The sequence below is a fragment of the Musa acuminata genome, chromosome BXJ2-8 (assembly GCF_036884655.1).
Source record: "Musa acuminata AAA Group cultivar baxijiao chromosome BXJ2-8, Cavendish_Baxijiao_AAA, whole genome shotgun sequence".
Taxonomy (NCBI): domain Eukaryota; kingdom Viridiplantae; phylum Streptophyta; class Magnoliopsida; order Zingiberales; family Musaceae; genus Musa; species Musa acuminata.
Genome location: NC_088345.1, coordinates 49,385,858 through 49,412,074, shown reverse-complemented (window position 1 = coordinate 49,412,074; position 26,217 = coordinate 49,385,858). Strand labels below are relative to the sequence as shown.

At 38.9% G+C, this 26,217-nt stretch overlaps 3 protein-coding genes and 1 long non-coding RNA gene across 10 annotated transcripts; all 4 read right to left on the bottom strand.

The window, feature by feature from the left end:
- Positions 1-197: 197 nt before the first annotated feature.
- LOC135619962 (uncharacterized) lies at positions 198-4,115 on the bottom strand. 2 transcript variants are annotated; one of them, XR_010489579.1, is made up of 3 exons: positions 2,403-4,115; positions 730-859; positions 198-549 (listed from the first exon to the last, which is right to left on the bottom strand). It is a non-coding gene; the product is annotated as an uncharacterized LOC135619962 (long non-coding RNA). The 2 variants fall into 2 exon arrangements; XR_010489580.1 differs by having other exon boundaries at positions 199-549; positions 3,575-4,115.
- A 1,444-nt stretch (positions 4,116-5,559) lies between these two features.
- On the bottom strand, positions 5,560-7,034 carry LOC135619961 (zinc-finger homeodomain protein 6-like). Its single transcript, XM_065122486.1, has one exon. It carries the CDS (start codon positions 6,800-6,802, stop codon positions 5,729-5,731), a length of 1,074 nt encoding a protein of 357 aa, XP_064978558.1. The 5' UTR covers positions 6,803-7,034; the 3' UTR covers positions 5,560-5,728.
- Positions 7,035-8,421: 1,387 nt separating this feature from the next.
- Positions 8,422-10,898, bottom strand: LOC135580896 (CASP-like protein 4A3). Its single transcript, XM_065119139.1, has 3 exons — positions 10,429-10,898; positions 10,147-10,282; positions 8,422-8,989 (listed from the first exon to the last, which is right to left on the bottom strand). The coding sequence occupies exons 1-3, from the start codon at positions 10,752-10,754 to the stop codon at positions 8,771-8,773; spliced, it is 681 nt and encodes a 226-aa protein (XP_064975211.1). The 5' UTR covers positions 10,755-10,898; the 3' UTR covers positions 8,422-8,770.
- A 408-nt stretch (positions 10,899-11,306) lies between these two features.
- On the bottom strand, positions 11,307-24,958 carry LOC135619960 (protein farnesyltransferase subunit beta-like). 6 transcript variants are annotated; one of them, XR_010489576.1, is made up of 15 exons: positions 24,594-24,958; positions 23,296-23,382; positions 23,066-23,171; positions 21,810-21,845; positions 20,656-20,738; positions 20,507-20,560; positions 17,948-17,999; positions 17,757-17,821; positions 16,827-16,883; positions 16,650-16,722; positions 13,679-13,765; positions 13,424-13,604; positions 12,647-12,753; positions 11,738-12,036; positions 11,307-11,649 (listed from the first exon to the last, which is right to left on the bottom strand). XR_010489576.1 is itself a non-coding variant. In XM_065122483.1 (14 exons), the coding sequence occupies exons 1-14, from the start codon at positions 24,935-24,937 to the stop codon at positions 11,800-11,802; spliced, it is 1,569 nt and encodes a 522-aa protein (XP_064978555.1). In that variant the 5' UTR covers positions 24,938-24,958; the 3' UTR covers positions 11,307-11,799. The 6 variants fall into 6 exon arrangements, 3 of the variants coding, with proteins under 3 accessions (XP_064978555.1, XP_064978556.1, XP_064978557.1); XM_065122483.1 differs by having other exon boundaries at positions 11,307-12,036; XM_065122485.1 differs by lacking the exon at positions 11,307-11,649 and having other exon boundaries at positions 11,826-12,050.
- Positions 24,959-26,217: the final 1,259 nt, after the last annotated feature.

Below are 26,217 nucleotides of genomic sequence, written 5' to 3'. Positions count from 1 at the left end.
TTGGTATAATTAACATCTTTTTTTGATAAGGAAGTGATAGTCCCCTTATGTCATAATCATCTTCCTCCAACACGATACGAGCAAGCTCGATAAGAAGAGCTAGTACGTGACAAACGTGATGGCTTGATATTAAGCTTCAGTGGTCGATCAAGAACTCCAACCGATCAAATTTGCTCTAAAGAAGAGAATGTAAACTTATATAGATGTTATGTCATCAATGTTGCACACCAAATCAACATGGATACATGCCAAATCAGCAAATTCCTTAGGCTGCTGTTAGATCTGGCTGGCTGGCCATGTTCCGATGGAGAGATGATCGGCGACGAGTAATCGCAGCTTCCCACTCGGAGAAGATCAAAGACATCTATTCTGCAATCATGCGTGGAAGAGACAAAGACACCTCTTGCTGGAATAGCTGTTTAATCCTCAGGTACGTTCCACATCTCACAGCACGAAGGAATGCTGACGTAGCCTTCCTTCTTATCACACGTACACAGTCGTATGCTTCTCTCTCTCTACTATCCCTAAACCTTGTTGTTCAGTCATTAACTGCAGGGTAGAAACAGAACATTGTGAGCCAATCAAGTCTTGACAACTCGTGATAATGCAATCCACAATGGTGAGTTCCATGAGAAGCTGTTCTCCAAGATAACACCAGAGATCAACTATTTTGTACAGGTTATTGTCGGTTATCAGTTCTATGCTTGCAAAGATTTTTATCGGCTGAACCTGTTGCAACAATGTTGGTAGACAACACAGTTCTACATCGAATGGAATGGAATGCCTTAGTGGTGACGCTTCTCTTCTGGCAGCAAAATTCTTGGAACCCAAGCATGATGCCAGCAACCAACGCTAATATCTGCAGATCCAAGTAACTAATTCTTCAGCCACCAGGAAATTTTATTCTTAAGGCTAAGATATACAAAACTACAATAAACAGGGTTCGAATTAAATAGGCAAATATGATATCTCGAGTATGCCAATCAATAATTACCCATGAGCTGGGCTTCCAGAACCTATAGTTCTGTTTGTAAGAGAAATAAAACTTAATCCTGGTTGACTGTAACACATTCGATCAGTAGGAGACGATATCCACTGAATTTTTTTGATCATAAACACAAGTGAAAACATGACTCAAATTCATGTACGGAAGGTATTGTTCCGGGTATCACTTACCAAGGGGGATACCTAAAAAAAGGGGCTTTGGTTAGAGAAATGAGATCCAGATTCTAACAGTTTTACTTTCAGCTCCGCTATGGGTGTAGGTCAAATAAAAAGTTAAGGTCCAAGTCAAGTTTGGATACAATGTAGGCTTAACAACAATGAATCTATATAAAATATGTTTTGTGAACTGAAAATACTAAAAAGCCAAACATAAATCTATTTCATGTTAAAATTAACTAATTAATCATAATGAAAGAATGCTCAAGTAGATAGTCTCAAACACCCCAACGTCGAAAGGAAAATATGCTTTGAAATAATAACTGCTAGAATGTTGAGAAGTTATGTGAATAAAATAACTACACAATCAAATTACTCATTATGAATGTAAAGACTACGATAGCAATACATCCTATTAGAAATAAAATTACTTGTTTCAATGGGTCTTCTCTGAGACATATACCCTTTTAATATGTCCAGGAGTCCCCAAGTCAAGCTCAGGTCGATTCTAAGTAGGATCCAGGTCAGATGCAGGTAATGGATAAGAATGTCTTCTCTATTTATTGAAAGAACAAAGGAACAAAACTAGTGCAAAGCAGGCACCCACACAAGCTCCTCCATATACAAGATCAAGATTTTGTTAGTGATACCAGTGATTTGGAGGGGATCTCTCAAAAAGTAATTTCCTAAACATGAACTTGCTGATAACTAGAACTTCGTATCAGCTTTCCAAAGTTTGGAACTTGTAGGGAAACATAAGACATCAATTGTCATCACAATATCAAGCTTATCCACCAAACTTAAACCAACATAAGCAACTTAGTCAAGAAAGAAGATAGTCATGAATGATACTTGATGAATGTGTCTGCTTTGAATATCAAGCTGAGATTACTTCAACAAGAAAGTAAAATGTAAATTGATATGAAATATCTAGAAAACTAAATTTTCATAGCAGCTCGGCCTATTAGCATAGTTTATTATGATCAGTTCGGTTGGGTTAGCACGCAACACAAATCTTGGAATTGCCAATTTATCACCAGTTAGAAAACATCAACTGCAGATGCAAGAGTGTTCCAAAGCCCTCACAAGAGCAGCATGTGAACAATGAAACTAAGAATGTACCAAGGATGACTGGAACGCAGAAAGATTATATAACAGCTACAAAGAAAAGCAGTAAGTAACTGACAGCAACTGATAATGAAAAAGAAATCAAAAGTGAAAAGGGTGGACATGTCACCTACTTCAATGGAGGATAATTTCTAATCCTGATAGATGGAATCATGTCCACGTATTGCAATAGTGTTTGCTCCACAAGCAATGGACATTGTCAATCACATGCTGCAAACTTCTGCTGAAAGATTCAGCAGATAAATGAGAGTGTCATGAAACACCACATTTTCTTTTATATCTAACTCAGTAGATACTAAATCAAAGAGAGAAGACACCAAATTCATACTAGCAATTGATTAACTTTCATCATCCAATATTTTCAAAAGTATTCTTCTCCTAGATCACATTCCTCGTGGACATCAAATCACGATGCTGCTTACTGTGCAATCTTAGCCTACCTTGAGATAGTTACAAATTATATTTCTACCAGTATTTATTGTCCAGTAGTTGCAAAAACATAGAAAAACCCTCGGGTAAGACAAAAGTTGGAGACACTCCGATGTTGTCTGGCTCCAAACTTTCGATGTACTTAAAGGGTTCCACTAGAAAACAAAATTATTCAAGGTTGTCCTTAATCATAAAGCGATTGATTTTTGGGATGTAGGATTATGGTGGCTATTTGTCCTTGCTTTAGAAAACAGTAATGGCATCCGAATCCCATAAATCTTTTCTAATTAACTACATGACTCTTCAGCAAACTTGAACATACTTTCGCCAAAATAAATTCCTGCAAACAAACTTATCAACTGGAGCATGCATATGTTACCTAATTTCGAGGTTTACCAGGAAACCTAGGTAACACATTCAACATGATACCAACAATAAAAGGAACAGTGTTCTTCGAGGACTTTCGTACCAAAAGAATGCCTATCTCCGAATGAATTCTTTGCTTGCCCTAAACAATTGAAGAACAATTTCACTCAAATAAGAAACTTTTTTTTTTCCTCTCTGACGGCTTATTTTACCCAGAGAATTTGATAAGAATTCTTCTAGGGGCTAAAGCTACGTATGCAATTAAAGCATAAATTAAGCAAGAAGCACAGACATAGAAGAATTTTTGCTCTAAGGAGACATCTCTAGTAATCGAACTAAGAAGAATAAGCTGACTCACAGTCCGGCAGCAAAGCTCACCAGATCTCCATCGTCAGAACACATAGAGAAAGGAACTTTTAGCGGTAAACATCAAAAGATCAACTCATAAACTACCATAGAAACAAATGAAAAGGGCGAATGTGGGGTTCACCAAAGCCACTCCTTCCATTCGAAGAATACGCCTCCTCTCTTGGACACCGCAAACATCTCCTCGTAGGGAGCCACGAACTCTCCAAAGGCCAAGCCCCCGAAGACCAGCCGTCCGCAGCCGGCGGGAGGTCGAAAAGCGGAATGGAGCACGAGCCAGCGAGGTCGCCGAAGACCTCGGCGTAGTCGTCCAGGCGAGCAGCGACCTATGTCGGGAAGACGTCGGCGTAGGCGGAAGCCCCGTGGCGGTACCGCTGCCGCCTCCTCCGCGGCGGCTCCGAGATCCCACCATGGGGGGAGAAAGGGGTTTGGATTTAGGGCATCATCGAGACCATCTCATCGTTCTCTCCCGTTCGGCTTCGAGGATTCTGACGACGAAGAGGAGAAAGCAGAGTAAAAAGGAAAGAGAGACCAGCAGAAGCAGGCGCCTCCGTTTCTGGTGGTGGTGAACAACAACGGCGACGGGTGGGATGAAGAAAAGCTTCCGAGTTTGAATATGATCGTCATTGATGCGGCCGCTTCTGATGCCTTTCAGAGAGGGAGGAAACGGGGAGCAGCTCCTTCGGACAAGCCGGTAAGAGTCGGTCTCAGATTTCAAAACCAGCGGGGCCCACAAAGAATTTGCTGGGCCCCCAGGAATACGATCCATTTAAAAATAATAATAATAATAATAAACTCATTAACATCGTCGACACACCCAAAATATAGCGTTATAAACTCAGTCCCTCGTAATGACTCAATATTAAATCGATTTTAATATTAATTATCATAATTTTTGATGAAATGATTAATCTATCAACATTTAAATCATTAATTTAAATTTAAATTAAAAAATAATATATTTATTATTTATATTCACTTTGGATGTGAAACCAATAGAATGTATTTATTATATATTTACTGCTCATCAATTATATCGACATAAAACTCCTATCTGTAGTTATACGAATCAAATCTGATTCACATGTAACCTAATCGGACTTAAAGTGGGCCGGACAGCGTAGGCTGATTTCCAAATCTCTGGTTGGACCGGGCGGTCGGGTCCGATTCAGACGTACCGACAAGAGGACTCGGACGGTTTGGTGAGTACGTGATGAGGTCGGTGGCGACCTGCAGGTGATAAGCTGGTCCATGTCGTCATCGATGTTGGCAGGTCGAGCCTCTGTTGCGTGTGCACGTGCTTTTAGGTGGAAAGCAGGAGGAGGAGATGGCCATGCTAATGTCATGCTTGGATTCGAGAAGCATGTGGGCGTTGATGTCACGGTGAGCATGGATGGTGGACACCGGTGAGACGGCTTCGTCTCCGAATCCTGAATCCTTCCTCTTCCTTATTGATCGAGGCGCATCCATAAATCACAAAAGAGAGGGGAGGGGTTTGATCCAATCAATGTGCTCATTAGCATGGTCCAACAATGAAAGGTCTCATTCGGGAAGGAGTACTGCACAGGTAAAGGAGGAGGACGAGCTTAATTAATAATACATCAGTCATGTAAAAGATGCGACGACGATGCTTTGCTTTAATTTCTAATCTCATCCCAATGCCATGGGCAGTACAAACATGAAGAAAAGACAACGTGTCCAGAAAAAGTGAGACTGCCATATGGCCTCAACCATGCATCTTTAATGCAACAGGAACAAGGACAAACATGATGCTGGTGATCTTGGTTTACACTGCAAGTGAAGAACTGCACAGGAGTGCAGTGTTTTGCATGATCATTGCCGCTATTGTATGTTGTTGACGCAAAGGAAGATAACATAATCATTCATGCATGCACTGTGAAATCCTGTGGACTTGGATCCGGAGGATTCTACGGATGCAAAGGTCCGACTTGCTGTGTCTTGCGGCTGGAAATGTTGGAGTTTAGTGGAGGAAGAAGAGATCTTCTGTAAGATCATCAACCACATCGCCTTCTCCTTCACAGAAAGCAAAAAACCAAGGAAAGAATAGCACCAATGCGAGTTGTTGAAGATGATGATGATGCAAAAGGATGGAAGAAGAAAAGCGCAGCTCGAATCAGAAAACCAACAAGTGGAATACAGATGTTTCATTTCCCTTCTTCTCCATGCCTCCTCCACTCCCTCGTAAACCCTAGCAACACAACGACATAAATTGAGAAGAGGCCAGGATCATGGCCCTCACAAGCTGCTGCTGCTGCTGTCAATCTTGAGACGGGTGCGGTTGATGCAGGTGCTGCTGTGCCGAGGGTTCATCCTCGTTTGCTGGTTGCTGCTGCTTCTTGAACAGGTGCTTGTTGTTGTGCATCCAGACCTTCAAGACCTGCCTCCTCACCCCGGCCTTGGCGCAGAATTCCTGGACCTGAGCCTCGTCTTGCTTCTGAATCCTCCACCCCACCCGATCCGCGAAAGCCAGCATCTTCTCCTTCTGCTCCACCGTGAACTTGGTCCGGAACCGCTTCCTCTGCGCGGTGGCCGGCGTCGGCGCCCCGGCATTGATCCTCTCCTCGCTCGATGACTCCGTTGTCGTCCCCCCGCTCGCGCTGGCGTTGCCTCCGAAGGCCACGAGGGCGGAGGAAGGCGTGGTGGGAGAACCGAAGGGGAATTGCTTGTGGTGGTGATGGTGTTGGGGAGGAGGAGGGAGGAGGAGAGCAGGACGGGCGGCGACTCGGTAGTAGGGGTCAGTAGCCTCGTTGTCACCGTCGGTCTCCTTGCGGTGGAAGCTCCTGTGGCAGCCGCAGGCCGCGCACTTCAGCCCCCCGGGCGTGGACGGCTCGCCCTCCGGCATGAACTCGCCACAGCCATCGAGGACGTGGCCGCCGATGCCGGCCGCGTGATTGCGGAGACATTCTTTGTACCTGACGGAGACATCGGCCGTGGCAGCGGACGTCGAGTTCCTAGCCGCGGCGGTAGATTTGGAGTCAGGTGTAGTTGCACCACCGACTGCAACCGGATCGGAGTTCCTCACAACAGACAGAGAGACTTGGTGATCTACAGCAGCAGCTGTAGTTGGGTGAACCGATGATGGCATGGTGATTCCATAGAAACCGGAATTCCTAGCAGCTGATGAGCCACTTCCACTTCCTCCTCCTCCTCTGCTGGGGGAGATCAGAGAGGAAAAAGGATTGAGGACGGGTTTGGAGAAAGCTGATCCTCTAATAGGAGGAGGAGGAGGAGGAGGAGGATTGTAACCTAGAGATGTGGAAGAAGGTAGCTCTATCTCCTCCTCCTCATCATCCTCCTCATCGACAACGGCAGCTTGGTTCTTATATTCCATAAATCCCAGCTCTCCTCCTCTACCTAGATTTCATCTTCCACAGCATCCATAAGAGAAGGAGAACCCAACAGAGGGAAGGGACACTGTTGAAGCTCTTATTGCACACTGAAAAGAGCACAGATGAGATGAGAGGGACAGGTCGAGAACGTGCAGCACTGAAGCGGTCAGCAGCTAATGTGATTTGGGTGTGGGGGTGAAACAAACAGTGTGAGAGATGAGAATGGAGTGGCAATGAGTAATACTGGGGTTGGATTTCCTACCATCCATCTCTTCTTCTTCTTCTTCTTATACGTATCGCTCCTTGTCATACCTGTCTCCCTCCCTCCCTCCCTCCCTCTCTCTCTCTCTCTCTAGCTTGCATTCATGTGTGGTCTCCATGTCTCCATCCCTTAACCCTTATCTACACTATCTCTACGGTGCACCACAGAATCCTCTCTCTCTCTCACTTCTCTCTGTGTTGATTGAATTGGAAGGGTTGGGGAATTGAAAGGGAGTGGGTCCTTCACTGTCTTCAACCACATCAGTCTTGTTGGTGTGTCAGACTGCAGCACTAAAACTCTTTCTCTTTCCTTCATTTTACCGGAGCCAACCTCGCCATCTTTTTCACATCGCTTTCTTCTTCTCACCTACATTGCTCCTCCTCCATGGCTGTCTTCAACTTTACCTTTGTGGTGGACTAATTGGCTCGCTGATTTGTTGGCTCAGATAGCATAGCGCACCTCTGCTCCGTCCGGGAATCAAGAATACGTTAAAGCCCGTGCATCGTACATGAGATCAAAATCGGAGGCTTTCTGTTCTTACTTGAGATGGAAAATGCTATTAATATAGCATTGAATTCGATTTGGGTTAAAAAAATATTGGGTAATTCACCAAAAAATAAAAATCCTACTTTATAGGCATCTACCAGAAGTTGGGTGTGGACACCCCTAAGCTGACATATCCTTGTTCTTAAATGTGACTTTAAAAAATTAAAATCACCTAAAATTAAAAAAAATATAATGAAATCACTATTTGTGTAATATTTATCTACCATGTTGAGAGATTAAGGTGAATTAGATAATTTTTCATGATATTACACTCATAAATGACCTATGTTAAACTCCATTATAGGGTCAACCCATAAACACATCAACTTTGACTTACAAAATTCCCAAATCAAGTTTCAAAAATTCAAATAAAAAATTAAATAAACATGAAATGAAGGTGGGAGGTTCAATGAATCATATAACAGATACAATCCGTATCTGATATGATATTATTTGGAAGGAGGGAGAAAAAAAAAAAAGTACAGTGTATTCAGGAGCCTACAATACTTAAAAGATGAGGCAGAGTCATGGCTTCCAAAGATTGGAGCTGGTGGATCCTAAATCCATCTGAAGAAGCAAGAACAGTACTGTTAAGCATCAGGGAAAGCACTACTTGGTTAAACTTCATTACAAGAATATATATATATATACACCATGAGGGGGTCATGTTCTATAAAAGAAAGATCATGGCAACGACTACCCCAACATCTTCCTCTTAACTTGGTGATAGAGATGGACGCCAACTTCCTCCAATTGCTAGTACTGCCAAAAAATGTGAGAGAAGTCATGCCTCGCGCTCATATCACATGTTCATACATCCTCGTAACCATGTGCAATTCAATAAAAATCTACACAAAAGGAAAACGGATTGGCAATGAGCAAACATTATGTCCGAAGAACACCGACAGATCATCCAATCCCACAATACTTTGGTTTATGTATTTTACATGTAGAACATTTCTAGGATATGATGTCGCATCCAACCTTCAGCTTAGCTGTGACGGGCTGAGCAAGAACATATGGCAACCTTTAAGACAATTCATCCAACATTCTTCCACTCCTAAGCTTTTGCATATGACTGGAACAAGTGATTCAAAAAGTCCATCTTCCATGGTAATTGGACAAAGTAGATCTATTTATATTAATTTTGTGCAGCATAGCATCACAGGTGTTCCATCTGTGATGTGACACCAGAACTCCGACGGAAGAAATTGTGCGCCGAGATGAGTGCACTCAAAGCGAGGGCAACAAAAGCTAGGAATGAGATGGCAATAGACACATTTGCCATGTCCATGAATTCATCACTTCCGAATCTAGACATCCAAAGATCATTACGGGAGGCAGCCACAGAGGATGCAGCAATCAGAAGGTAAGCCAGTATCTGCAACAAGCAAAACTTCAGGAACAGATTCAATCGATGCTTAAAACACTCAAGATAGTTACAGCTTTCGATTCAGGAATGCTTCGATCAAAGAGATATTTTGCAATTTTGGCACTTTGACATGTTATATTACCTTTGAGACGACATAAAAAAGAACACGGGGTACCTGAACTTCTATCTCCAAACCAAATCAAGAGAGTATACACACTGTATCTTGTCCCATGGTTAATATAACATGAGCATGAAGCATAAAGGACTTAACAAACCTATAATTCATCTACTTCTAACTTCAAAAAAATATAAACCAGAAGATACAATATACAAAAGCTCATGTTGAGACTGAAAAAGTAGTTCACAATACCAGACTCTGCTCAGCATCAGTAGTATCATAAGCAAAGTGTAAACCGCTCTGAAGACTTTGTCCATCATAATTAGGTCAATGTCATATTAATTGACAGGGAATGGATTTCCAGTCTTAGTAATGTTATAGTTATAAACCTAGTATTGTAGCTTAAAGGACATTGTTAAAATACGCTATGGACAGTGACTATGTTTAACTAGAGGCTTTATACACCCTTTGGATGTCCTACCTACTTAAAAACCCATTTATGCTTCTTTTTCTCTCATGAGCAAAACAGAAGCATCAAATTAGATTATGGGCCTATCTTGGTCTGGTTCAAATGAAATGAAAAACTTCAGCTTTCTTTTGTCTCTTAGAATCTCTGACCCCCGAAGATAACACAGCCATACAGCCAAACAATTATCCTTTGACAAGTTATAACCGATGGGATGGCCACAAAATTTTGATCTTTAATGATCTTAGAGGTTACCAGAACAAAAGCAAAGCAAGGCTACTTGATTCTTTTTAATTAGAGATGAGATTTGTATTAGAAAAGCGAACTGAACTGAAGAACTGTATTCGGTGTATAGTATAAGTGGTCAACATTCACCAGTCCAAGAAAATAAAATCAACACAAGGAATTCATGTCCTGACTGGTGATGTCAACAAGTAAACAAGGCTTCTTGATGTCATTTGCCTCACATTCTCCAACATAATCGCAAGTCCTAAAACAGCACATAGATTATATGATCTTCTAAACAGTGAATTCAGATAATATAATATTATATATATATAGGAGAACGAGATTTATACCCACCTGATCCATTGTGAGGTCGAAGTAGTAATTGATCGGACTGCGGATGATGTATTTCTTCAGTATCACATGGTGGACCTTCGCGTAAATGTGGAACGCTGAGTAGCCGAAAGCAATCGCAGTGACAGAAACCAAGTATCTGCAGCCACCAAACAACAAGAGACGAACACCGCTCGATATCGCGACATATAAACCTCAGCAAAGATCCAAAAGACGAGACCACATTTTAGGTGGGACGGACCATCAGCTAGAAGCTCTCGAATGGAGGAAAACATCGGTTCGTACCGGTACTCGCTGTATCGGCCGAAGGAGTCGCCGGCCCACCCCTCGGTGTTGTCTGCAACCATGACCGAGAACGACACGAGACACAGTAACGCAGCGGAGACCCTAAGTCCGAGCGCCGCCCTCATCACCGCCCCGAGACCATTCTCCGCCTTCCTCGAGACACGGCCGCCACCCTCCCCGCCATCGACAACACTCACCATGACGGCTAACTCGTCCAGGCTCAGCCGGCCAGCCACCGCCAGCGCCGTGACCGCCGGCTCCGGGGACTCCGGCCTCTCGGGGGTGTTGTGAGGCGGAGGCGGTGGCGATCGCTCGGGGGAACTCATCGGCCTCACTTCAAAGCGTGCCCGGAGGGGAAAAGAGAAGGGAATTGCTGAGGCATTGAGAGACTACCATCTACGGTGTAACTCATCGGGAGAAATGGAGTATATTTTTCGGGCCTAAACACGAATCTCAACGAAGGAAATGCACTGAGGAGAATAAAGTAAGTTTACTCGACATAAATCAGATTAAGAAAAGTTTAGAATTGGATTAAATTACGATGGCAATTTATTGAGTCAGTCACAGCTTTTCTAACTGATCATTGCCTAAATTCCCTATGAATTTTATTTCCCTATTCGACAGTTTGAAATTTTAAGATACAATAAGAAATTAATTGCTGATGTAATATATATTATTATTATTTTATTGTTGGAAAAGATGACAATATTTGTCTCATGAGTCATTCTCTGCTTCTAATGAATGCACCCACCAAAATTTGGTATCCGTTTACACCAATTCCCTACTAGTTCTAAATCTTGGAGAACATGTCAACTTTGCTTGTAAATTGTCAACACTAATGATTACCAAATGCTTTACACAGACTGATTCCATGAAAGTAGATAATAAACAAAATCAAACTATCAAATCTTGTTAAAACATACACTTCATCATGGATGAATATATTGTCATGCTCGACATTGGAGCCAATATTAATGTGGAGGGTTCAGGTTTGGTAATTCAACATCAACAAGAAATAGCAGTGCACGTTGGGGGCATGATAAAGCAATGGTTAGGAACCTATGCTTTCTCCTCACCCTATAAATCCCCGGTAATCAGGTGCAGATACAATTAGCTACTTTTCCTCCGTGCCTCAGGCTTTCTTTTGCTGTGGAAAGCCATGACATGCAGAATATTAACCATCTCATACTTTTGACTAGGAAAAAAAGAACTCCACTGCTCCTGGTACAAGAATCGATATCTTTATAAGTAAAGAGAGACCATTCTTCCGGGAACGACGAGGAAGCACGACTCTGGAAGGATTGCTTACATGATAGTTGGGCTCTTCATTATATTGTGTGATGCAGAGGTTTGAAGGGATAACCTTGATGATCAGAGAGTTGAGAAGAATTCATGTGATTTGTAGTATTTATGGAGAACAACATTATAGAGAGGATGGACTGGCTCCAACAGGTTAGTGTAGGGACCCAACACTGCACTCGTTAATGGAGGTCCACCATCATCTTTTGACCAGCTATACTGAGACACGGACAGACCACTCAGGCAGTAGCATGAGTGGTAGAAGTCCCGCTGCTTGCCAGGCTTGTCCCTGAATCCTCCCTCAAGCACCTACAGATGCAATGCTTTAGGTGTTTCAAATATTAGAAAGATGAACAAGAGACGCCAGTGAACACAAGCATATGGTAAACAAAACTATGCAAGAATTTGCGCTTCTGATAACATATGAAACAAGACCGTCTATACTATCATCACAACCATAAAACTAAAAGAACCTGCACAACTACTAAACAACCTGCACTTCCCTTCTATTTAAAAGAAAATATCACGATGCTTCCATAACTTGACAAAGCTAACAAAACCCTAGTTTATTCTTGACAGAATCTCCCAAAACATGTTAGGAAAAAGAATCAGAAAAATAACATGCAAAAAGATGATTTCAATTTCCAAATTTTGCACAAGATATAAAACCGTCAATTAAATCCTCTGTAGCAAAAATAGATGGGACACTTGCTAAATCCTAATGATGAAGTTGGACATGAGGCTAATTGCTGATGATTTTCATAAGGACATGTTAAGAGTGTGATCTAATTGATAAAAACTTCCCAAGTTCTATAACAAAAAACCTTAAAATAGCTCTTGAATCCCATTATGCATTAGTTTTAGAATTAAACTTTTGAATAAACTGGATACAGAGTTTTCTTCATTATCCAGCACATACCTGGGAACATAGGAGTATATATTGCTGCAAAGCGATACTATGGAATAAAGGGCCACATTCAGTATGTCTTCCTATAAAAGAAAAACCAAAATCTGAAAGTTCTTCTCCTGTTTCAAGATCATTGCACTACCAAGTCAGCACACCAAAATGCCAAGTAAGCAAAGTAGTTTAATGAAATGCAACAGCAAATAAAAAATACAAAAATAAAGTATCAGTATCTACTCAATTGTACAGAATATATATGATTCATACTGATGAATGCAAGTACAGCCCCTAACAGAGAAAAAAAAGAAGAAAAGAACAGGAAGGGAAATCATGGCATGATCAGCAGAACATAATTCTCATTTCTTTCAGAACTCTCCTGTATGAAAGAATACTACGAAGGATTTTGAACTAGCACAGTTCACATTCTTAGTACTCATGCAACAGACTGCATATGCCATATGCTAAATATCTCCAGTTATCAGTTGATTACAAACAGTAGATAATACAAACATGCCAAGATAAACATATTATAACTTGTTTCATTATAACATATATTAACAGGATCCCCATATCTCATTAGCAATCTAATGGTTCAAGTTAGCTCTAATTAAAAAAAAGTTGATTTTGTCCTTGGTCATCATTATATAGCTGGCAGTTAGATAACCAGGCATTTCTGAATCATGTCAGGAAAAAGAATTATATACTTACATAGCCTTTTAAAGCATTCAATTCATATGATTGAAGCAGTTACAAATAAGAATGCTTGCAATTTCAACAGCTTTATAAGTCTACCTTCATTTTCAGGATGAGAAGTCCCAGCTCTGCATAAGTTTTCATCTTGGCCAGTTTCCTCTGCAGTGAAATTACATGATTTCTTACACTCAGCAGATGCCTGCACTCCACTGATAAAAGAGGACTCCAGCTGTTTGTGAACAATCGGCAATAGCCTTTGTGCCAAAGCAAGAACACCTCCCTAGTAAAATTTAAAATTTTAACTCTAATTTGGATGATTAAGAAAATAACTATAGAAAAAAGAAAGATAATTACTTGCCAAAAGGAGTAGCAACCGTCAACCAACTTATTTACTCGCCCTTGAAAGCCACACTCCACTCCTTGACGAGATGCTACCCAGTCCTAATTATACATTGCATGTAGACACTCTTAGGACCCCAAGTCTAGAAGTACAACACAAACACCAAACAAATAGGCATCTTGCAATAGAGAATTCAAATCAATTTTCTTAAATATCAATGACAAGTGATGTTAGAACTTGCAACTCAACGTGTTGAGCGCAATACACTGGATAACATCTTAATCAAGGTTTTTAATTCCGAATAATACTGCCCGTACTAGGAGGTACATATTGGTCCGCCAGTAGACCGGTACGTGAATCACCCGCTACCGAGTAATACCGTCGATTGGGGTTGTTTCCGCCCCATTACCACCCGGTACCGGGTGGTATTAGCCGAGGGAGAAGAAAGAAGAGGAAGAAGAAGAGGAGAACTTGGAGATCCGGTGTCGCTCTCCCTCCTTGTCTGAGGCGGCGACGTCTCCTTGTCGCCCTTTTTTGCGCAGGGAGAAGGAAATGGTTTCACTCCGCAAGGGCAGAAAAGAGGCGACATCGCCTTTTTTTTCACTTATATATATATATATATATATATATATATATATATATATATATATATATATATATAAGTAAAAAGGCATTGTCACCTCGTTTTTCTACCTGTGTGGGGAGAAGAAATCGAGCCACGCACCAAAAAGGGCGACGAGGGAGTCGCCCTTTTTTTTACTTATATATATATATATATATATATATATATATATATATATGTTTTTCTGTTTACGCCGAGCGGTATACTGAAATATACCGCTCGATATACAGTATCGTATCGTACCAAGCGAATCTCGAAACTTTGGTACAGTACGAAATTTCAATCATTGATCTTAATCAACTACAAATATATTCCATTCATTTAAACCTTGATAAATAAGCATGCTAGTCATTGCACAAATATCCAACACTCTTCTGTTACTAAATGGAAATTATAAGTTGACCACAGAATCAACATCCGTTTGCACTTACTATCAGGGAACCATGTTCAACTACCAATAAACAAACATATGTTAAGAGATAATGCATGTTTAGGAATGGATGATTGGTTAAGCTTTATACTTGTGTATAGATTAACAACTTGATATACTAGAAAAAGATATACCACATAATTTGCAGGGAGATTCCTCATCCTCTGCTGCATAATAAAAAAATGCAGCTTCTCATTAACCAGAAGCCTTTGGGCCAGCAAATATAAGCTTCCTTTGTAACACTCCGATTAGTCCCACATCAAAAGTGAGTAAGACTAAGATTGGCTTATAAGAGTCTGATGAGTGTACTATCAACCTTAACTTAAATAATTTGGCTAGTGGTTTAGGCCAAACGAAGTTTATAAGCTAACTAACCCATCAGGCCTGGATCGTAACATTTGGTATCAAAGCCAACCTAGTATTTGGGCACGATGAGAGGATTCGAATAAGAAAGGACTACCTGGATGGAGTCAGAAGACTCGTCATAGTGTGGAGCCACCACTAGGCTACACCTCACATGTGGTTTGATCTGGGCTATGCTAGGCCTTGACGAAAACATCAAGCCCTTGAGTGGGGGAAATTGTAGCACCCCAATTAGTACCACATCAGAAATGAGCAAGATTAAGATTGGCTTATAAGGGTCAGATGAGTGTACTACTATCAATTTCAGCTTAAACATTTTGGCTTGTGGTCTGGACCAAACGAAACTAATAGGCCAATTAACCCATTAGGCCTGGGTCGTGACACCCTTGTTTGTAAGCATACATATGAGATGATATTCAAAACTTGGTACGCTAATTAGTTTTAGATTCAGACTTTGTATTTATCTTGTAGTTATTACAAGCTCACTCGCCTAGCTGTGACCCAAAAAACTTGAAATTCAAAGCCTATCTTCATTCACTAATAGAACTTAAGGCATACATAATATCCTCACAAATAGAAACTTAACATATGCATGTTTAGCTCATCCATATGCAGACCCAGAACGACAATAATAACAATGTGGGTGTGTGTGCACTACATGCCAGTCCATCCCTAACCAAACTTCTAGTAGTGGCATGGGCAGTAAATTAGCCTACCAAGCCAGACCTTTGCATGAACAATCTAGGACAGGTGTCATGGCATGCATGTTAAAATGATAGATACAATGCTGTGTCATTATATGCAGCAGCATCGCAACATATATGCAAGTGAAAAACAATCTTAGACACTAGTACATCTGATCGGCTTCAAGTTATTAAATGCATTTAAGATTATGCAAGTGAAAACATCTACAAAATTGCACATGCACAAATTTACACAAGTTTCGCATATACATATCTTATTCCAAATTTAAATACATTTAAAACTTTTCATCCACTAAACATCCCAATAAGACACCATTTGATGTCAGAAAAGTTCCATTCTTATCAATTTAGGTGTTTCGCTCCATTCTAGACTTACACAGATGAAGTTAGTTTTGCTTTTGAACTAGGAAATGGTACTATTGACTTGCTAAATTGCAGAAAATGTAGGAAGAATTGGATGAAGTTAGTTTCGCTCCATTTCATGTGTCCAAACTCATGCCATTGAGTAACACATCTGCCAATGGTATAAATACAACATAAGCATAATGACAGTAAAACGCACTATGCCTTGAGATTCATTTATGCCAAATCCAAAAAGTACAGTTTCATCATGAATTCTTATCATAATCTTTTAAATGTTTGTTCCAGTTATTTATTAGATACTTTGAGCACTTGAAATATTGAAGATGCCAGTTACCAAAACCTTTGGCAGTATGAATTCACAATTCATAGGCTGACATATTTAAATTGTTGATTAACCAAAAACTTGGAACCATACTGAATTTACAATTCATAAGCTTCTGGATTGAAATATATAGGAGCAGAAATTAAGGTAAAGCATCAAGAGCAAATGAGAATATCCTTACAACTAAACTAGGCAAATCCAGCTTATCAGCCTCATTAATCAGAATCATTGTGGCCAGCCCACAGAATGTGTACCTTTAAGAAAAAGGAACATTGAGGGCTTGTAAATAATTCTTTTTCAGAAACTTTGAACCCAACAATGACAAAGCAAAAATAGTAATTGTTTAAAGAAAACATACCCCCCATGAGCTTCTGAACCAGGCTCCCCAGCAATACCACCTTCATATGTTTGACAGCTGAAATTAACAAAATTTTGATCGCCAACTACATTTCAATATGCCGGGGGCAAACAGTAGTAGAAAAAACAAGAAAAGGGTTTGTAGTGAATATGAAACTGGTAAAATATTTCATTGTAGTTTACATGCGACAATATTAATTGTGCATCACAATACTCATGATTAAAAAACAATGACTTTTTCATAAAGCCTTTGTAATTTAGGAGGTCTACATGTGCTAGATCCTGAGATAATAATACACTCTGAAAATAAAAACTGAAATGCAAAAGGCCATTGCCTTTAGTAGCTACTCTTCAGAATGGCTCATTTACCCAGTGTAACAGAGACCAAAGCGCTCATAACTCATAGCTTCCTTTGCTGCTAAAACTTCTACCTCTAGTCAATAATGTAGTTCTGCTTGTTTAAAAGGTCAAGCACCACTGTCTCGCAGAAGTTCATTGAAATTGTAAAATCAAAAGCATTTAGAATTTAAATGTAACCTGTTATTGATGCTTAGAGACCACTGCTAAAAGTTTCTTATAGCATATCAACTATTTTGATTAAATATCTCAAAGTTTTCTAAGATCTGGTATCGGTTTGCTAGCATGATTGATGACATGATTGAAGAATGAAGGCTTACGACCATGTCCAAGAAGCATCCACATTTCATTTCTTGGATGCTTTAGGCTTTCATCATTTGTGGCCTCTATGGTAATATTAAGGGGCACAAAAGCTATGCGGAAAGCTCAGTCGATACTGTAAAACCCTAAAAGAAACCCCCATTGTGTGCACCATCATATAAAGGCAATGAAATTTTTTTTATGCTATATATTATTGAAAATTTAAGTTATAGGAGGCCTTAAATTCTCAAAATTTCCAGTTATAGGGACCAACCTCAAAATATAATTTCCAAGATCTGTTACCAGCTCATCATCCAGAACATTGAGAATACTAGCAACCTGGTTTCACAAAGAATTGAAGCAACTTAAATAAAATGGAGTAAAATGACAAACATGCTTCGCTCATCACATTCTTCCAGCTTCTAGCATATATTAACAGAAATATGAACAAGAGGGGGAACTAACCGATATTGCCGTATAGCAAGCACGAACATCAATTTCACCGCCATTATGCATTCTGAGAAAATTAAAAAATGTGTATCACTAGAAAACCAAAATCATCAGTAAAACCTTCATATATTCCAGTGAAGCAAACAGCAGGTAAAACTGTTCATTGCATAAGAAAAGAGGATCCATTTATATGATAATCTGATAAAAAAAGTGACCGGATAGACAGTTCATCTTAAAAGGATATATAATGTGTCCCACAAGTTCAGCATGTTTCCTGGACTAATATGTTATTAGAATGTGCATGAGATACAGTTCAGTTAAGCTCCAATACATTTAGGCCAAGGCCTTACATGGATGTCTGTCCATTGTTTCGCTAAAACTTTGGAAAACATAACATCAGAATATCAGACTCTAAAACTACAAGACAACAATGGTTTAAGTCATCTCAAAACTATCTCAAAAGAGAACCTAGATACAATGGAAACAATCTAAAAATATATTGAGAAATTTCTTTAATCTGACTCATTTACAACTACCCGTATAATTTGATTTCCACCAACCAGGGCAACTTGAAAAGAAGTTTTGAAATAAGTAGTTAATAGATTGTCGAAGCACCACATGAAAAGGTCAGAACATTATAGGGGCAACCCAAAGCATATAAGTAGAACCAACAAGGATATAAAGTCCTGATTCAATGGGGTAAAATCTATGAGAGTGGATGGATACAGGGATACATCTGCCATTTCTTGATGTCCAATAGATGTAAAGCAACACTATGTCTGAAGATCAGTAACAAGTTCTCCTTGAGTAAGAAAGACCCTACTTTCTAGTGTTGCTCACAACCACTTTCCAATGTTGCTAGCAGCCTTTGATTTTTCATATCGTCTGAAACCCAGGAATTCAATCAACAAAGATGCTAGATATCCACATGTCCAATTAATTACTACCATAGTCCTTAACAACATAGTTCATCTCAGCAAATTTACAAATAAAATCATGAAAAGATATGGAAAACCATTAATCATCAATGTGCTATAAACCATAAGAAATGTTGTAAATGAATGACATGGAAATTTTAGATACTAATAACCTCCGTTGTATCATGTAACCATGTAAAAATAACGTCAAGCAACACATACTTATACCTAATATGTTAATGCAGATCCTTGCATACAATATCTCTTTAACACTAGGTCCCACTTTATAATTAATGGTACCAATATCTTTATTTGATCTCTCCAAGAAGAAGGTAACACATGTTGATGTATCAAGCAACACATTAATTATGTCAAGCAACACATGTTGATGTAACCTCCCTGAGAAGAAGCTCACAATTGCTAAGACTGCATTTTGCATTCACATATGTATGTAAGATCCCACTTTATAGCTATATCACTTTGATAGCCTGTAACTTCAATCAGATGATAAGTTTTTGCTCTCTATTAAGTGAAAGAACTTGTAAATATGCAAGAGGCTAATGTAAGTGCTATTAGTATGTTGAACACATTGAAAAGACTACAAGAAGTGCGATATTAGGCTGGCCCCATTAAAAATACAGCTAAAAATCAGTAGGTTCATATAACTAACCCAGACTGGTCAACTAAATAATCAAGCTCCCAAGCAAAACCAACTTGTGATGCAGACTACAGATCATGATATAGCTAACGATCAGTAGGTCTATGTGACTAACCCAGATTGGTGAACTAAATAATCAAGCTCCCAACACAAAACCAACTTGTGATGTAGACTGCAGATCATGATTCACGATTGAAGTATATTCTAAAAATATACATGCTCTTTGATAATTACGATTATAAAGACTATGTCCCCACAGTCTGCATGGTACCAATAGATATAGTGCACCACAATACTCGGGCGATAGAGATTGAGTAAATCACATAATTCAAATATCTTAAACATATAACATCAGAGTTTAAATTAATTGGATGTTCTTATAAAGAGAAAACAAATTTGAATATAAAGGCCATTAAGCAATCCATTTTGTGCATTTATCATGTCATGTAAAATCCAAAGACAATCTCTTTTGATGCTAAAAACACATATATAACACTTTAATGTACAGGTTCAACAATGAACAAGCAATATAGTTTACAACAATACTTAGGAGAGAGAGTTTGGGTGCCTAAACTACTTGATCCAGACACTGTAAATCACATAACAACAAGACAATTCTTTTAGATTCATCTCAATTCATATAATCGGAATTAACAGTAGAGGATGCTATATCATTTTGCATATTCTTCCTTTCCTGTAAAGTCCATGTTGTTGGCACCATATTTTTGACACTTCAGTCTCAACATATACAATCCAATCATTGAATCTGTGTACATGATTGAGATAAATATACGTACAAAGGTGTTACTAGCATAACATAAAATAGCATCCAGAAGTGAAATGTTGACTTAGCAGGGGCTTTTTAAGACGACATTGGAACAATAAGAAAAACTATGATTACTCGATTCATAGTCCAATTATTTCTTAGGCATAAATCCGTCACATATATTACTTGCATACATCCAAGTATGATTGTGAGAAATTATAAATGAATTAAACCTGAATGCACCTGAAGAATCTTTCATCTGCAGCAAAAACTTGAGCATATTTTCTCTGAGCACTCAAAAGATATTGAATCATGTAAGATTCTATTCAAATGACAAATTCAAACAAAAAAGCGACTAAAGATGCAGAGTTAGATCAGTGACCTATGTATAGATGACAACGACATCTCGCCTCCCAAAGTAATAAGTGTGTTAACAGCAGCATAAGTTGTTGCAAGATGAGGCATCTAACAGAGCAACAGATTTAGTAAATGTCAGAAATTCTAAAACAATATGATGATGCTGAAAATAGAAATTTGCACATGAACTTATTACAAATATAACCAAAAGATCAACGATGAGTCTCAGAAATTGTAACAATGAGTCATCTGTTTCAAATTCACCTCATACAAAGAAACAGTGACCAATTGGCTAAAGATTGCCTAAAAATCAACTGAGTCAAATCTCACTAATAACTAATAAATTGTTGTGGGGCAAAATTTTCTCCTTGACCCTGTAGTCTTATGCTAATAGAGTTTGTGAGATTTAATTGATACATTGTGGAGCAACGTGGAAGCCATAAAGTTCCCTACACTTTCTTTAATTTCAGGTACATTATGGACAACATCCTCGCCCAACCTCAACGCGTGAAGACGAGAAGAAAGATGGAATAAAGCTGAAAGATGTGGCCCTGCAATAGGATCCAAGCCCGTCCCTTAGGGATAATGTGAGTTTGAAGCACAGTGAGTTGTTTTCCTTTTTTTAAGTCCTCTTATTGTCATAAACAAAGCTGGGAGAGTCCTTAAACTATTAGAATTGATGTTCAGAAAATTTTAGACCTTTCTTCAGATAGATTTATATGGGATTCCAAAATTTCAAAAAAGTCTTCCATACATTATCTAAAATACTATACAAATCCTCTCTTTTCTCTCTTTCACCCTTGGGAGGCCAACTATCCTTGAACTGAAGAATAAACCGACAAGAGAATCACATCCTATCACTTTCAATCCCTATGTCACCACAGTCTTCTACACCTATCTTCTCTTGAGTCACAGCTTCCTATGCTAAGTTGCTATTAAGATATTTTCATGAATAGAGAGATTCACACAATATTCAGTACTTTCCAGACATTATATGCTCGCAGGCATAAACAAATTATTTTCTCCAGTGCAACTTATAACGTAGTTTATCCAATCACACGTATGCTTAGCATACGTTGATTGCTTAGGACGTTACCAGTGATTGTACACACGACAAACTGTCACAGAGCCAAAGGCAAGTTTTAATAAAAGAAGCAATTAAAATAAGAAAGAACAAACCTGCCCTGGTCCACCACCATATCCACCATTTTTGTCCTGTGGGATTGCAACAAAAACAATTTCAATTCATACTTCAAAAGTAATTAAATCATCCACAATGACAACTCTCCAAGGACATTGCGCATCACACTAAACAAGGCATGGAACTAGACAAGTTAAACATCACCATAACAATCAGATTATAGTAAGCTAATTAATATTTCACCAACCATTAAATTGTAGTTGTACATAGCTACCAAAGAATTTAATACCATTAACTGAATATTAGAGCCAATATAGGAAGAAAAAAAAATCTAAAAAGGAAAAGTACACTAGCATATAACAGGTTTAGATTCTGCAGAACCTAAAAAAGAAACTACAATTTCCCATACTAAGGAAGTGTAAACTGAGATTCTAAAGGGTGTAGTTTGGTGAAAATCTACAGAATGAACACTTCTAGAAGACAATTGCAGATTTAATATTTCCTTTTCTGAGATTAAAGTACCAAATAAAAAGGTATCAATATTACTTATACTGAAGGCACGAATGGGTAAAGAAAATTTTCTTTTAGGATTTGCTAATTATAGCATGGAAATAAGAAGATATTAGATGAGATACAAGAGAAAAACAAGGGAGAAATACAATAATCTGGCTCAAGGATAAACTTCAAGAAATGTGTGCGTCGTATCTCCGTACATCTCACATGTGGACAGTGCAATCACACCAACCAGAAAAAGAATATGGTGCCACACCAACCACCGTATCACACAATGTGGGGAAATACATGTTCATTCGTTCAGCCATGTTTCTAATCCAATTCTTTCCTTCTTTAAATAGACCCACCACTAGAAAAAGAAAAGGAAAATTTATATTTTAAGAAATCATATTCCTTCATTTAAGATCAATAAATCATCCTTACATAGGTTCAGGACATCCTCCATCAGCAAGATATTCGGTTGGGATTAGTTTTCTTTCCTGCAAAGTTATCTTCAAAATCAAATATATCTTCTCAATTTTCTTCTTCCTTTTCTTCATCTTGGACTATCTTGGTTGGTGAAGTAGACTTACATAAGATAATACCATGTTGCAACTTGTTACATTTATAAAAACCCCATAAATTATCAAAAATATTCTAAATACAAGTTAGACAAAATAGCTCCTGCATCATGCTTTACAAATAAGAATTCTTGGGGATCATAATCAATGGCATTGATACATAAAAACTAAAGAAATGAAGGCAATGTGCCAAAAAGGAAGGCTTTGAATAGAATTTAGACCTCACAATGGGACAAAAATTGCACCACATTGTCTTCAAGTTCTGAGTTGACAGATTCTCCCATTAAAGTGATTGAGTGAATAATCCAATAGCATAGCCAAGGACGACTGCACTTATCAATTACAAAATAATCCAAATCGATATAATAAGAAATAAAAGCCATAAATTCTACTTAAAGATAAAATGGCTATGTAAAAAACACATTCATATATATATTACCAAAAATCTTACTTGGCATCTAGCACATGATAGTTTGGTCCAAGTTGCTTGAGCCCTCTTGTTAGAAATTCAATGTGTTTGTCACGCCAAAGTTCTAGCCTGCACATCTACTGATTTAGTTAAAAGGTTCAACCAAACTTTTTTTAGACTAAAAGATCAATGAAGCACATTCAAATGGAAGAAACAAACCTTGAAGAATGCAAAAGATTGATAAGCATTAAACAAGCATCGATTTCCTTTAAAAAGAAAAAAAGATGGCCATCCTCAATTTACTTAAATAAAAAAGGAATGAGCAGAAAAGGAGGCAGAACCATTATGTACATTAAAGTGTGCCAATTCTCTTTAGAATATTTACATTACAAGTAAGTCATATACACACAACACATACTCATAATTAATTCCATTCTCATCTCTTCCATTTCCATCAAGTAAATCACAGCAGATAAGTGGATTTCAGGTGTACAAGCAGTTTTCTTGGGAAGCATGAAAATTTTCAAATAAAGGCAGATCATGTTACAGGCAGGTGATACAAATTTCTTTTGTTTGCAGGTGAGCTTCGTGTCAAGCACTGGCAATGAGAAGCTAAATTTACTAAAAATGTCTATGGAGTCTATTAGCACGATTTCTCCAAACCTTTAATACAAACAGAGGACAACTACATTGATTAATTTCCATCTCATTATGATATAAATCGTTGCCAACAAGATGCCTTTGGTTATTTGTGTCAGTATTCTGGAATATAAAAGGCTAAATAGAATAATAATGTTGGTATTACTATTATGATTCCTAGATTATATATATACACGCACCATTTGATTGGCCAAGAACACAATCCTAGTGAGCTTGTCTCATCGAATCAGGAAAGGAGGAGGTCTTTACCTCATAAATTTTGACTTTCCATTCTTGTAGTTCAAATTTCTTCCCTCGCAGACAACCCTACCATTTTGCAAAGTTTCTCTAATTATATTTAACTTTAAGAACATGCATAATGTGAACTGCCTTTGCCTATGTCCATTGCTATTTCTTATGCACATACCATTTTCTCGTTAATAAATCTCGAACACCAGAAGGCACCACAATTTCCTATTTCGCGTAAGTGGAACTAACTCAACGAGAATAATCTAACTAGTCAGTTTCCGAGCAAGAAATACGGCGAAATCGTCTCTTGTAGCTGTTCAGCGTGCGAGGGTTAAAGACTCAGCAGCGGCTGCACTTTCTCGAACAATCAGACCCGTCGGAGAAGAAAATATTCGACATCGACAGGAACGAAATTAGGGTTTCCCAGGAGTGATCGACAGGGGAGGGCTTACGTGAAGGACCGGGTGTGGGGGGCGACGCCATGGAAGAGGCGGTAGATCCCGTAGACCTCCTGCTCCACCCTGAGCTGTTCCAGCTGCGTCGTGGTGAGCCTCCCTTGCCGGTCGGAGGGAGACGGCGGCGGGGAGACGGAGGAGGAGGAGGAGGAGGAGGAGGAGCGGTTGGGCGAAGACCCCATGGGAGTGGAGCTACCGCTTCTTGGAAGACCGGAGGAGGAACAACGACCGGCGGCGGCGGCAGCTTCTCTCCTCGCTTCTCGCCTAGTGGTAGTAGTACGAATCCGGCGATCTTTTGTTTTGGGTGCTGCGCTGCGTCGGTGGGCGATGCGGAGCGGCATCACACCCGCTTTTGCTTTGCCTTTTGCTTGATGCCGGGTTTGATACCTCGCATAAAAAGAAGATGACCGCATAATTTCTTTGTGAGTTTTTTCTATTTTATATTTGTACATTTTAATATTATATCCCTCCAACTATATTCAAAATCCTCCGTATATAAACATATACATATATACAAAAATAAAACTTTATAAAAATTAAAATTTTAACTATCAAAATCCTCCAACTATATCAAACTTTGTATAGTCAATCTTTCGATGCCATAATCATTTTCCAAACGAACTATCTTTGAATGATGAATCTAAATTAGTTGCATATAATTATAATACTATTTGTTTCCATTGAAATTCAAGGTTAGGGTTTGTTAATGTTGGAGCGTAATATTTATTTCCGAACTTGCTAATTTATATTAATAATAGATATAGAGTGTTTTAGATATCTTTATTTAAAATAAATGCATTGAGCATGAGGAATGTTTTGCTCGACTCGGATGCATCAAGCCCTTTGGTGCATATGGTTTGGATGAACGCATCACATGCAAGGAGATAATTTGCTTGTTTATGGCTCATCAAATTCATTATATTATATTTCCGAACGAATGTATCATATGCGTAGGAAGGCTTTTTCTAACTAAGGTGCAACAAACACTTCAATACTTACTTTAGACGTCTGATCATTTTCTAATTGATCATTTTCTAATTTGCTTGAACCTTACAGATTATTTATATCACAAAGCGGGATTCAAAGTAACGAAATAGACCATGATGACATTTCTTATGGTGATTTTAATAGCTCATTATGTCTTCTATCTTATTTTGTGGTCACAGAAATGGATTTGTCATTAATTTACCTAAGATGGATGGATTGGATCAATGCTTAGTAACATTTTTTATGTTGATCATTCACACTCTTAGCTTAATAACAGTATATCAAATTAATTAATTAATTATTTATTTTTTATATGGACGCTGCTATTTTATTGGATCCGATTAACTATCCCAGCCACAAGTGCCATTGCAACCTTATAAGCTTATCGGATTCGGATTCAGGTTCGAATTCGAATTCGAGTTGCGGTCGTACGTCTTGCACACGGCCACGCGACCCGATGCTCTTCTCACGACGGCTATTTAAACCCACAGCCCACCCCGAGCTTTCATCATTTCCACTGTTCTGCTCTCGGCGAAAAATCCACCTAAAACCCTTGTATGCCCTCCAAACCCTAATTCTACGATTCGCGCGTCGTGCTTTCTCCCAGTTCCATCGTCTTCTTCTGCATTACTTT

What these genes read in the sequence shown, in the direction of transcription:
- LOC135619961 (XM_065122486.1), bottom strand. Translation starts at nt 6,802, where the DNA reads ATGGAATATAAGAACCAAGCTGCCGTTGTCGATGAGGAGGATGATGAG.
- LOC135580896 (XM_065119139.1), bottom strand. Translation starts at nt 10,754, where the DNA reads ATGAGTTCCCCCGAGCGATCGCCACCGCCTCCGCCTCACAACACCCCC. An exon ending in GGCCGATACAGCGAGTACCG is followed by an intron (nt 10,283 to 10,428) that starts GTACGAACCGAT and finishes TGGTGGCTGCAG; the next exon opens with ATACTTGGTTTCTGTCACTG. An exon ending in TCGACCTCACAATGGATCAG is followed by an intron (nt 8,990 to 10,146) that starts GTGGGTATAAAT and finishes TGCTTGTTGCAG; the next exon opens with ATACTGGCTTACCTTCTGAT.
- LOC135619960 (XM_065122483.1), bottom strand. Translation starts at nt 24,937, where the DNA reads ATGCCGCTCCGCATCGCCCACCGACGCAGCGCAGCACCCAAAACAAAA. An exon ending in CCCCACACCCGGTCCTTCAC is followed by an intron (nt 23,383 to 24,593) that starts GTAAGCCCTCCC and finishes GTAGATGTGCAG; the next exon opens with GCTAGAACTTTGGCGTGACA. An exon ending in AATTTTTGTCCCATTGTGAG is followed by an intron (nt 21,846 to 23,065) that starts GTCTAAATTCTA and finishes GCAATCCCACAG; the next exon opens with GACAAAAATGGTGGATATGG.